A 13,703-nucleotide genomic window follows, 5' to 3' on the forward strand; every position below is an offset into this window, starting at 1 on the left:
TACTCATCTTATAAATGCCTTCCAGCTCATGAGGCAGAGTTATGCCAGTTGAACATCCTTAATCAGAAGCTACGCTTTGGCTTTGTTGACTTCTGAAAAATGTTGTAGCCATGTATTTAAGTTTAAGGTATATCTCAACACTAAAAGAAATAATATAGATAAGTTGTCTCCTGTTTAAAGTAAGTATCTTTTCTAGTCTGTTGTCAAGGCTCATGATGAGAAAAAAACAGTTATTTTTGTAACTGCATATGTAAGGCTACAAGCTTAGCAAATTGCCTGATAGATTTTAATAGACATAAAATAACCAATTTAAATGTCAAACTTACTAGACGAATTCCGATTCATCTGCACCTAAAACAGAAATGCAAAAACTCAGTGCCATTAAACAAATAATTTAATTTGTTAATGAAATATTTGGTAAAACGTTAATACTGGGAACCTAATTTTAAGTTGTTTTTAGTATATCGGCTCAATTGTAAACTATATTTACATAGAAAGATATATAGAAAAAACTTTCAGTAGTTTTTGTTTTATAGTGAAAATATAAGGCATGTACCTTTAACATTCAATGATATCTACAGCAAAATACTGTAACTTGTTATTTTAAAAATTTAACATAAATATTTTGAAAATGAATGTTCAAATATTACAATGATTTTATAAAGTCAATAGGTAAAAATATAAAATATTGCACTTACTGGGCTGTGTCTCTAGCAGTACATGGAAGGAAAAAGAAAGACACAGTGTTCATTTTAGAATTTAAAAATATCGTATTTTCCTGCTCTAATAATTTGTCTATTCTCTTCTGAATCATACCTAAAATCTATACATCTTAAAACACATACATTGTTGAGGGAAAACACACTTAAGCTAGATAAGCAAACTGGGCAATGAAATATACTCACAATATCCTCCTTCCAAACTCAATATTAACTACTAAATTTTTGCAAAGTATTATTTATTTTCTGAGTATGAAATTAATACATGTTCACTGTTTTTTAAAAAATAGAAAAGAGAAGGGCTGGCCCAGTGGCGTAGTGGTTAAGTTTGCACACTCCGCTTTGGCAACCCAGGGTTTGCCAGTTCGGATCACGGACGCAGACCTAGCACCACTCATCAAGCCACACTATGGAGGTGTCCCACATAATATAGAGGAAGATTGGCACAGATGTTAGCTCAGGGACAATCTTCCTCAAGCAAAAAAGAGGAAGACTGGCAACAAATGTTAGCTCAGGACCAACCTTTCTCATTAAAAAAAAGAAAAAAGAAAAAAGAAAAGAGAGAAGAGCACAAAGGAGAAAATTTAAAACCATCGAGGATTTCACTACCCAGAAATAGATGCTTAACATTCGGTATATACTCCTCTAGGCTTTTATTTATTTACATACATATTTTTAGGTTGGCTTTGCTCTTACACAACAAACATTTTTAATGGTTTCACAAATTCCTATTTCATATATATACCCATAATTTAATCTTGGCATTAATCTTAATGTTAAATATAATGGAAGAATAAAATCTAACTTCAAAAATCTATCTTTTTGGTGGAAAAGACAGTTCCAAAATTAAATTGCAAAAGCACATGACTGAGAGAAAAACTTTTTTCCAAACAAATATACATAGATACTTAAAGTATGTAATTAAATAACAGTACAGAATGGTGAGAACTTTTATTCTCCATTATCAAGAAGAAGAGGTCTAATATCAATTATGATGAGCATATACAGATATACTACATTGTTATTCTAAGACATGCTTCTTCCCATAGTTTAACTTTTCTGGGTTTAGAATATGACATCAATGAAAAGATCTATTAGGGTGATATATTTTTCCTCCCTCAAAAGTTATTAAGTACGGTATCTTAGAACTGAGGAATTAACCACTATCACTAAGAACTCTTACCTGTGCCGTTCCTTGTATGAAAAGTATGGAAAAACAAACATGTAGTGACAGACAAAAAAATGCGAAGATATAACTTAATCTTTAAACTCATCATTTTACGGAATTTCCTTTTACATAAGGGTCAAAAAACACGGACGAAAAACTTTAACATTAGATGAGGAAAAGATTAACAATGCCAGTTCACAAAATTCTGCCTGAGACATAAAATAAAACAAATGGCAGAAATAGTGGATACTCTACATTTTCGATTCCTTGTAAGACACTTTCAAAAGGAAGCAAAACTAAGCCAAACTCACATGTTCACTTGCCTACATAAACATTATAAAACTATATACTTTAATAAAGCTGAAAAAAATTATAAACTAAATATTGCCTCATCCAACCTGCTTAACTACTGCTAAGTGATGTTTCATTTATTATTATTCCTAAAATTAAACAGATGCAGGCAGACAAGGTTAAAAAAAAAAGTCTTCTAAGAAGCACAAACATGCTCATCATCTTACTTACAGATACTGCTGGGGAGAGTGTGATGTTTCCTATGGACACTTTCAACTCATCCAAGGAAGCCACGGCGTGATGCGAGTTGTTTGGGTGCACAGGCTTGATCTCTATCCGGTACTTCTTTGGCTCTTCATCTTCAGAATCAGAATCACTAGATGAGTAGAAATGGTTCTCTTTGGTATGTGAGTATCAGTTAAAGAATTGTTTTTAAATTACCCTAATGCATAACCAGTTTTTGCACATTTATAAAAAGGAACAAAAACCTTTAAGAGATAAGAGGGACTTTAGAGAAATATAACTACTAACTTTTATTAATAAAAACATGTCAAATTAAGAACATGGAGTCACATTTTATTATAATTAACAATTTGAACAGTCTTTATTAAATAATAAATTATGTTGTTCTAACTGTCTACTGTATGCCAACACAATCCATAAGAATATCCACATGATAAAAGGATATCATTCTGATTTGCTTCTGGTTTTATACTATAGCCTTCTTCATCTACATCAGGAATGTTCTATGGGAAAAAGAAAAAAGAACTTTACTGTAACAATGGCTCCAACTACAAATATATTAAAGATTAACAAAATAGCCTTAACTATTACCGAGGGGCTATATCATTTATCAAATATCAACAGGTTAACAAAATTACTAACACTGTGGGAAAATCACATAGTTTTAGTTAGTTTCAAATCACAGTCCACGCTTCAGATGTCTGAAGGAGAAAAGCCTTGCAAAATGAAACAGAGGGAGAGAACAGGTGTTCGGGTAGGAATGCCAGCAATTCCACGCATAACCAAATTTTCACAAGTCTTCAAAGTGAAGAAATAAAAGCACAAGACTGTGTGTGTCTGGGGAAGAGAGGTGGTGAAATCAGAGGACTGACAGCTTAAGTAAATGGAAGTATATATCAAAAATATAGAAAAAGAGAAATAAAAGGCTACCAAGAAAATTAAAACTCTACTAAAATACCATCTCTTACCCATGAGACTGGCAAAAATTCAAAAGCTTGAAAATACACTTTGTTGGCAAAGCTGTGAGAAAATGTACTCTTATGCACTTTGCTGGTATGATACAAAATAATATAATCCCTACAGACAGTTTAGCAATATCTCTTCCACCCAGAAATTCCATTTCTAGGAATTTGCCCCGAAAATACACCCCCAACAATTTAAAAATACATATGAAAGAAGATTATTCATCAAAGATTATTTATAACTCAAAATTAGTGGAAAGTACCTACATGTTAAAGCATAGTTGAATAAATTATGGCACATACACAAAATGGAGTACTATGCAGCTATTAAAAAAACAGATGAGAAAGGCTTCTGTGAACTGATGATAATCAAGTAACTTCCAGGAGATACTGCTAACTGAAAAAAGCCAAGTATAAAATAACACCTACAGTATATCTTTTAAGCGAAAAAGGGAAAATTTCAAAACATATAGATATCTGCTTATCTTTATATAAAAAAAACACTGGAGGGATAAATCGGAACACAACCAAGTTGGCTGCCTACAAGGGAGGACAATGGAATAGAAGGGACACAGGAGGGAGGACACTTCTCTGTGTGTCTTTGTGGTTACGTAAGGGAACATTCCTACTTTTAGGAAACACATACTTAAGTATTCAGAGATAAAGGGCCATAATACATAGAATGTATGCTCAAATGGATCAGGAAAAAATATTACACACACACACAAACACATGCACAGATGTAGGGAGAATGTAACTGTTAAAGCAAATGTAGTAAGAGTTAATGGTACACAAGTGTTCTTTGCACTAATTGTATTCTTGTATTTTTTTGTATGTTGGAAGTTATTTCCAAATAGAAAGTTTTAAAAAGAAAAAAACACTACCAAGAAATCAGTTGTAATTGGACAGCCAATACCCTTCTACTAGCAAAGTGTGTCGTTCCTTCTGCAATCACTTGCTAAAGCTCAGCAAGAGGAACATGAAGGATTGCTCATCTGACAGGCACAGCACTAGGTGAAGAACTAAGAGCAGAATTTACACGGCCACAGCTTCCAGGCTGAATGAACAGTCTAATGTCGTCAGCAGTGAATTGACAGACTGGATTAGAGTCTAGAGGTAAAAAATCTAACACAGGGTAAAGGGCAGATTCCACAGATAAAAAGTTGACAAGTGATGTCGTTATGACCCTAGCAGTAGAGCACTTTCTTTGAGTTCTACATCCTGCCTGCTAATTTGCAAAGAAACTTTGTCAAATGTGGATTCATTAGAAATCAGAATGAGAAGTTTTTTAGAATACTTTATTTTTATTTCCAGAATATACCAGAAACAAACATAGAAGATGGTTGATCTTCTAGAAGTTCTAGCTGGGATTTGCCAACTGACACTACTTTTAAATTTGTTTACAACATGCTATACAGTATGATGCAATAATTTAAAATACGGAGCTGTTTCAGATAGGACTGAGTAAGCTGTTTTTGGATCAACCTCCTGCAGATTACAACTATAAACGCTGCTCAAAATACATAAACAACTATCTGAAAGCACTAGAGAGTGAACTAGAGCCACCATTTGAAAAGCTATAAAGTGATACGCTCAAGAACTCTATAAATAAACCAAAATGGAATTCTAAAAAAGGTTCAAATAATCTAAAGGCAGGAAAATGAAAACAAAAAACAGAATGAACAGAAAACAAAAAATAAAATGGCAGACTCAAGCCCTGACACGTCAAAAATTACATTAAATAAAATGATACAAATATAACAAAAGACAGAGACTGGCAGAAAGGATTAAAAAACACATGACCGACAGAAAGTCAACAAGGAAATTACAGAATTAAATGAAAAACTGGACCAGATGGACTTAAGAGATATATATAGAACACTCTATCCAAAAACAGCAGGTTACACATTCTTCTCAAGTGCACATGGAACATTCTCAAGGACAGACCATATCTTGGGAAACAAAGCAAGCCTCAACAAGAGGGTTGAAATAATATCAAGCATCTTTTCTGACCATAATGCTATGAAACTATAAATCAACTATAAGAATAAAGCCAGGAAAGGGGCAAAAATGTGGAGACTAAACAACATGCTACTGAACAAACAATGGATCACTGAAGAAATTAAAGAAGAAATCAAATATTATCTGGAGACAAATGAAAATGAAAACACGCCATATCAACTCATTTGGGACACAGGAAAAGTGGTCCTAAGAGGGAAATTCATTACAATACAGGCTCACCTCAATAAACAAGAAAAATCTCACATAAGCAATCTCAAACGACACCTAACAGAATTAGAAAAAGAACCACAAACAAAGCCCAAAGTCAGTAGAAGGAGGGAAATAATAAAAATTAGAGCAGAAATAAATGAAATTGAAACAAAAAAGACAGCAGAAAGGATCAGTGAAACAAAGAGTTGGTTCTTTGAAAAAATAAACAAAATTGACAAACCCTTAGCCAGGCTCACTAAGAAAAAAAGAGAGAAGAATCAAATAAATAAAATTAGAAATGAGAGAGGAGAAATCACAACGGATACCACAGAAATACAAAAGATCATAAGAGAATACTATGAAAAACTATATGCCACCAAATTGGACAACCTAGAAGAAATGGATAAATTCTTAGACTCTTTCAACCTCCCAAAACTGAAGCAGGAAGAAATAGAGCATCTGAATAGACAAATCACAAGTAAAGACATTGAAACAGTAATCAAAAATCTCCCCAAAAATAAAAGTCCAGGACCAGACAGCTTCTCTGGAGAATTCTACCAAACATTCAAAGAAGGTTTAATACCTATCCTTCTCAAACTATTCCAGAAAATTGAGGAAGATGGAGCACTCCCTAACACATTATATGATAATGAAGCCAACATCACCCTGATCCCCAAACCTGACAAGGACAACACAAAGAAGGAAAACTACAGGCCAATATCACTGATGAACATAGAGGCAAAAACCCTCAACAAAATTTTGGCAAACCGAATACAGCAATACATCAAAAAGATTATACACCATGACCAAGTGGGATTTATACCAGGGACACAGGGATGGTTCAACATCCGCAAGTCAATCAACGTGATACACTACATTAGCAAAAGGAGAAACAAAAACCACATGATCATCTCAATAGATGCAGAGAAAGCATTTGACAAGATACAGTATCCATTTATGATAAAAACTCTGAATAAAATGGGTATAGAAGAAAAGCACCTCAACATGATAAAGGTCATATATGACAAACCCACAACCAACATCATACTCAGTGGGCAAAAACTGAAAGCCATCCTTTTGAGAACAGGAGCAAGACAAGGGTGTCCACTCTCACCACTCTTATTCAACATAGTGCTGGAGGGTTTGGCCAGAGCAATTCGGCAGGAAAAAGAAAATAAAAGGAATCCAAATAGGCAATGAGGAAGCGAAACTCTTGCTGTTTGCAGATGACATGATCTTATATATATAGAAAACCCCAAAGAATCCACTGGAAAACTATTAGAAATAATCAACAACTACAGCAAAGTTGTAGGGTATAAAATCAACATACATAATTCAGTAGCATTTCTATACTCTAACAACGAACTAACAGAAAAAGAACTCAAGAACACAATCCCATTCACAATCACAACAAAAAGAATAAAATAAATTTAACCAAGGAAGTGAAAGACCTATACAACAAAAACTACAAGACTTTCCTGAAAGAAACTGATGATGACATAAAGAGATGGAAAGACATTCCATGCACATGGATTGGAAGAATAAACATAGTTAACATGTCCATACCACCTTTAGCAATCTACAGATTCAATGCTATCCCAATCAGAATCCCAATGACATTCTTTACAGAAACAGAACAAAGAATCCTAAAATTCATATGGGGCAACAAAAGACCCCGAATGACCAAAGCAATCCTGAGAAAAAAGAACAAAGCTGGAGGCATCACTTCAAAACATACCACAAAGCTACAGTAATCAAAACAGCATGGTACTGGTACAAAAACAGGTGCATAGATCAATGGAACAGAATTGAAAGCCCAGAAATAAAACCACACATCTATGCACAGCTTATCTTTGACAAAGGAGCTGAGGGCATATAATGGAGAAAAGAAAGTCTCTTTAACAAATAGTGCTGGGAAAACTGGACAGCCACATGTAAAAGAATGAAAATTGACCATTCTTTTTCACCATTCACCAAAATAAACTCAAAATGGATCAAAGACCTAAAGATTAGAACTGAAATCATAAGCCTTCTAGAAGAAAATATAGGCAGTACACTCTTTGACATTAGTATCAAAAGGATCTTTTCAGACACTATGTCTTCTCAGACAAGGGAAACAACAGAAAGAATAAACAAATGGGACTTCATCAGATTAAAGAGCTTCTTCAAGGCAAGGGAAAACAGGATTGAAACAATAAAACAACCCATTAACTGGGAAAAAATATTTGCAAGTTATATATCTGATGAAGGGTTAACTTCCATGATATATAAAGAACTCACACATCTCAACAACAAAAAATCAAACAACCTGATCAAAAAATGGGCAGGGGACATGAACAGACATTTCTCCAAAGAAGATACACAGATGGCCAATAGACACATGAAAAGATGCTCATCATCACTAATCATCAGGGAAATGCAAATCAAAACTACACTAAGATATCGCCTTACACCTGTTAGAATGGCAAATGGAACCAAAACAAAAAGTGACAAATGTTGGAAAGGTTGTGGAGAAAAAGGAACCCTCATACACTGTTGGTGGGAATGCAAACTGGTGCAGCCACTATGGAAAACAGTATGGAGATTTCTCAAAAAATTAAAAATAGTAATACCATATGACCCAGCGATCCCACTACTGGGTATCTATCCAAAGAACTTGAAATCAGCAATTCCAAAAGTCCCATGCACCCCTATGTTTGTTGCAGCATTATTCACAATAGCCAAGACGTGGAAGCAACCTAAGTGCCCATCAACTGATGATTGGATAAAGAAGATAACGGTATATATATATACAATGGAATACTACTCAGCCATAAAAAAGGATAAAATAGTCCCATTCACAACAACATGGATGGACCTTGAGGGTATTATGTTAAGTGAAATAAGCCAGATAGAGAAAGACGAACTCTGTATGACTCCACTCATAGGTGGAAGTTAAACATGTAGACAAAGAGAACTGATTGGTGGATACCAGGGGAAAGGGGGGATGAGGGGTGGGCACAAAGGGTGAAGTGGTGCACCTACAACACGACTGACAATAGGTACAACTGAAATTTCACAAGGTTGTAAACTATCATAATCTTAATAAAAAGTAAATAAAATAAAATCAACACATGACCAAACTATATGCTACCTACCAGAAATCCACTTCAAATATAACAACATAGGTAGACTAAAAGTAAAAGAATGGAAAAAAATATACCATGCAAACATTAATTTAAAAGAAAAGAGTGGACTGTCTTACTATGAGACTTCAGAAAAACAGAGTTCAGAAAGAAAACTGCCAGATTCAGAGATGGACATTATGTCCACAAAAAATCTGTGCACGATTGTGCAAGGCAACTTATTTCTAAAAGCCCAAAACTGGAAACAACTAGATGTCCTACAACAGGTGACTGGTTAAACAAACTCCGATGGATCTACCCCACGGAATTCCACGCAGCAATAAACAGAAATGAACTCTTCATACACGCAACCACCTGGATGAATCTCCAGAGAATTGTGCTGAGTGAAAAAAGCCAATCTCAAAAGGTTACATACAGTCTGATTCCACTTAAATAACATTCTTGAAATGTCAAAATTATAGAAATGGAGACAAGATTAGTGGTTGCCAGAGGTGAAGGAGGGGTGAGGATGGAGGGCAAGTGGCTATGAAAGGGCAATCAACGGGAAAGAGCCTTGTGGTAATGGACATGTTCTGTTTTGACTGTCTTAGTGTCAATATCTTAACTGTCAGTGTATAACAGTAGTTTTGCAAGATGTTACCAACAGGAGAAATGGGTGGGGTAAAAGGCAGACGGGACTGCTCTATACCGTCTTTACAACTTTCTGTACGTTGATAACTATTTGAAAATAAAAACTTTCATTTAACAGTGTAGTAAGTTTTCAATGCTACAACTATTCACAGAAACCTGATACTAATAAAAACTTACATGTTACCTGTTTACCCCTTTGTCCATTCAATCCATGGTTTCTATATTAGGGCCCCACAATGCTGGAGCAAAGTGTTAAGACAAAAGCAGTGTGAAGAAGAAAGAGAAGTAACTTCACTCACCAATCTTAAAGGCAGTTTTGCTGGATAGTAGTGGTAGTGATTTAAAAAAATATATTAAGATAGAGCTCACAAGTCATTGGAATGTTTCTCAATCTCTCTGTTCAGAAAGGGGAAATCGGTCAAAACCAAAAGAAAAGACCAATTCATACTTCCTTGGTCAATCTTCAAAGGATGTCGTCCCTCAAAATAATTTTTTTAAATTACATAGACTTTAAAAAGGAACAAAAAATGAACAATAATTTCCCTACCAAAGTAGACTACTGATTTTAAGTAATTAGTAAGACCAGCCATAAATGAAAGGCCATAAATAGGCCATAAATAAATAATAACAGGCCATAAATAAAACAACAAAAAAATGAAAGCCCGCTATCCCTGCTGACCACCAGTGTAATCCTCTGTGACCCCCAAAGTCCAAGTCAGGTTCTGTTTTGAAACCACAAGAAACCACAGTCAAGTGTCTTGTAACTCATTCTCTTTAAAAAAGGGAACACATATACCCACACATTTTCAAAACACCATTACTTAAGAAATGATACTTGCTTTTACTTAGCAAGCTCCTTCCACATCAGCAGACGCAGAGCAACTTAATTCTATAACATCTGATTACTACTTTGTTAAGTGAATGTTTAATAACGTATTTAACCAATCCTCATTTTCATGCATGCTTTAGTGTTTCCAGTTTTTTGTTCTCTCTGCCTCTACCCCCTCCCTCTATATATGCATAGATCTTGATCAAGCACATATATATATACACAAAGTTTGTAAAGACAGCCATAACAGGAAACCCCTAGCGATAGGACTGCAGGGTCAAAAAGAACACACATTTCTTATTCGAGGAGACACTGCCAAGTCTCCAGAAGACAGATGGTACCAATTTACATTCCTAGCAACAGTATGAGTATATCAAAACTTTTGCCAACATGATAGGTGTAATAGTAATTGTATCAGAATTAGACTACTATTTTGAACAGTATTTCTTACGGTTAATCACTACTTTTATTTCTTTTAATCAAAATTACCTGTTTTCCTTTTCCTACTGGGGCGCTTGCTTAGCTTTTATACTACTTTATAGAAAACTTTACAAAGGAAAGCAATTAGCCCCGTGTTACATGTCTTGCTAATACACTCTGCCAATTTACCTGTAGTGATTCAAATCCTTCTATAGTATATTTTTTCTAATTTTATAAGTTTTTCATTTCTACACAAATTTATCAATAATTTCTTATGGCATCAGAATTTTGTGTCCTCTTTAAAAGCCCTTTTCTAATTCCAGATAAGTACTGACTAAAAATTGGTTAATACTGATCATTATAGAACAGTATCAATGAACTGAGAGAATTGAAAATGTTTTTCTTGAGAGTATATATAAAGTAATAAAACATGAAGTATTAAGGATTTTATTCCATGTTACTACCATCAAAGAAGCACTACAAATAATTAATTTAGGAATAAAATGCACAATGAGTACTAAGCCAAGGGCACACATCTGTGACCTTCTCATTCAGTAGGAGCCCAGCCACCCAGGCAGACAAGCGGCAAGGGGCACACCATCGCTCCAGACGACTCGAACCCTAGAGTTCATCAGAAGTCTACTTTATTTTCACTATAAATTTATTAACAAATCATAATATTCTATTTTAAAGCTGAAATATGAAACAAAAATACTAGTTTTATTTTACTTAAGTAACAGAAAACACAATGTTTCACCAAATATCCGGTTCTTTATTTCGGTACATCTTCATGCTGTAAAAGACCAAGGTGTTTTGGGGCAAGAAACAAGAGCTGTGCGGACAAGAACGATGAGCAAAGCAGACAGCGCGACGCTGCTACACTTAGCAACACGACAAGTGTCCAATGGACAATTTGAAAAGGCGTCTGTCTACACATTACTCACACCATTTGGAAAATCTACTTTCCCATTATAACCACAGGGAGCTCCACTCTATGTCTTCATTAATTATATAGAAAGAAATAGATTCAAACAAGAAATATAAACAAATTTTCTTTAAAACAAAATACACACAGAAAAGTACTAACCATTGGTTGTTGCTATTTCTTGTAAAATGGTAATCTCTTAAAACTCAAACACATGGCAAATAAAGTAGTATTTTAATAGATCTAAGAATAAGTTAGTAAGAGCACCACATTTTAAGAGTATGAAGATCTGAGATCTGGCATATTTCCCAGGAAAAAGCAATACGATATGGCACCATTCCAATCTTAAAAGCAATGTGTCCACTTTTCAAAGGTAGTTAGAACCACTCTCTATTTAAGAGGAAAGTATCTGGCAATATAAAGCCAAAAACTCATCTGTAAAGTAATTTTAATAGTGAACTTACAATAACCTAGTTAGTATTTCTCTCAGAAAGATTTGTAAACAACCCAACCCAAATATGCTGGTCATTTCCTAATGAAAATAGCCTATTTAAATTACTTATATCAAAGTAAAATGTACTTACAAGTGAATCTGCATCAGGGCATTCCCTATGAAAATAAACAAAGTATTAGAAATATTCAACTATTTGAAATATTCAAATACTTGAACTATTAGAACTATCTCATAATTATACTATATTGAAAGTGTTTACCTTTATTTAAACATAACTTTTAAACTCTACAAAAATATTTAGAGATATCAAATTATGAAGATTAAAATATATCAAATGATTTTAAAATTCAAAAGAAGGTATTCCTGTACCCATAATCCATAACAAAATAAAACACAAACAGCTCACAAGTATTTTAAAAACTACTTTCAAAAGTGCTTTTTTTCCATGAATATACACATATCATGGAATATACACACATCATATCAAGGAAGCTGTCAGTCCTGCAAGGATTTCTAGTGGCTTTTAATTCTTTAGGTAGAGAAAGTAAAAAAAAAATAATTCCCCTAAAGAGGAAAGCTTGGCTTAAAAAAATATATTTATATTATTGGTAAATAACATTTTTAAATAACATTTTTTTAAAACTTCACTTTCATCTGAAGTACTTCCCCTAAGCTAATATATACAGAAGTCAAAACCACTTTTCTCCAAATGTTAAATGAGTAGTTAGGCTTCCAGCTGCAATAGTTTTCTAGTTTAATGTAACACGCAGCTGAGAACTGGTATTTTATCTTTTAACTGATACACAAATATGCATTTGGATATAAACTAGCAGAAACTACTATTCTAAATGTAAAACTAAAATATAAAGAAGACCAACCAACCTTCTCAATTAACCAAATATAGATCTAAATATATAAAATTAAAGACACTGAAGTCATGAGGAATAAGCTTAGAAGAAATTGTATGTAAACATTCTAAAATAAATTAATAAACAAAAATTATAGAGCATATGTAAAGGCATTTGGATTAGGCACACATTCCTTGGCTTGAGACAGTTAACGCAGATACTATTAGAATCTGCCACTCCAACTATAAACCGGAAAGAGGCAGGAGGTAAACCTGAAGAGCCAAATGAGCAATAATAAAAAGCACTGAGAATATATAAGATAAACAGGTAATCTCTACCTACTTGAAGACTGAGCACAAATCAGAAGAAGCTTAAGATTGAAGAATTTTGTTAAAAGATTAGATGCAACAGACTGAAAAAATGAAAAGAGGAGGAGAGGACTACTCGAAATCCAAACGGAAGCACCAGACAGAAAGGGCAAGTGCAAACCCCGTGTGTCTTTACAGCCATTTAAGAGTCACTTTCAATCGCAAATTCTGAAAAACAGCTTCCTCATTATTGGTAGATGAGGAATATTACATCAAAAAAATCTATGCACACTCTGAGGAAATGTTCCAGAAAATGCACTATAGTAACAAACTCAACCCCTCTACAGAATCAAATCAAATGACATGTTAGAACAGTTCTTTCTTCTGTTCTAAAAAGATAGTTTAAATATAAAGTAAGTGCACAAGTTCCGAACAGCTGTGTAAAGGCTTTCAGCCCGACCTCTCCAGGCTGTGCACAGCACCCAGCTGGGCGCCTTCACAGTGGGCTGCAGAGGCCGCAGACAAGGGCGGGGAAGGTCAGGCTCTGGGAGGGACCGCTCTTCCAGGACT

The 13,703-nt window shown here is 34.3% G+C and overlaps 1 protein-coding gene across 6 annotated transcripts in view; it reads right to left on the minus strand.

The window, feature by feature from the left end:
• FCHO2 (FCH and mu domain containing endocytic adaptor 2) overlaps positions 1 to 13,703 on the minus strand; it is a 115,729-nt gene that overhangs the window by 42,792 nt on the left and 59,234 nt on the right. For 5 of the 6 annotated variants that reach the window (XM_070517964.1, XM_070517965.1, XM_070517960.1 and 2 more), the window contains exons 11-15: positions 12,108 to 12,132; positions 2,864 to 2,924; positions 2,410 to 2,582; positions 699 to 710; positions 327 to 351 (exon numbers count right to left, since the gene is read on the minus strand). In XM_070517964.1, the coding sequence (XP_070374065.1) occupies positions 327 to 351; positions 699 to 710; positions 2,410 to 2,582; positions 2,864 to 2,924; positions 12,108 to 12,132 (296 nt within the window). The remainder of the gene's footprint in view (positions 1 to 326; positions 352 to 698; positions 711 to 2,409; positions 2,583 to 2,863; positions 2,925 to 12,107; positions 12,133 to 13,703) is intronic. The other variant, XM_070517962.1, reaches the window with a different exon arrangement.

This window comes from Equus asinus, chromosome 9 (genome assembly GCF_041296235.1).
Source record: "Equus asinus isolate D_3611 breed Donkey chromosome 9, EquAss-T2T_v2, whole genome shotgun sequence".
NCBI classification, from domain to species: Eukaryota; Metazoa; Chordata; class Mammalia; order Perissodactyla; family Equidae; genus Equus; species Equus asinus.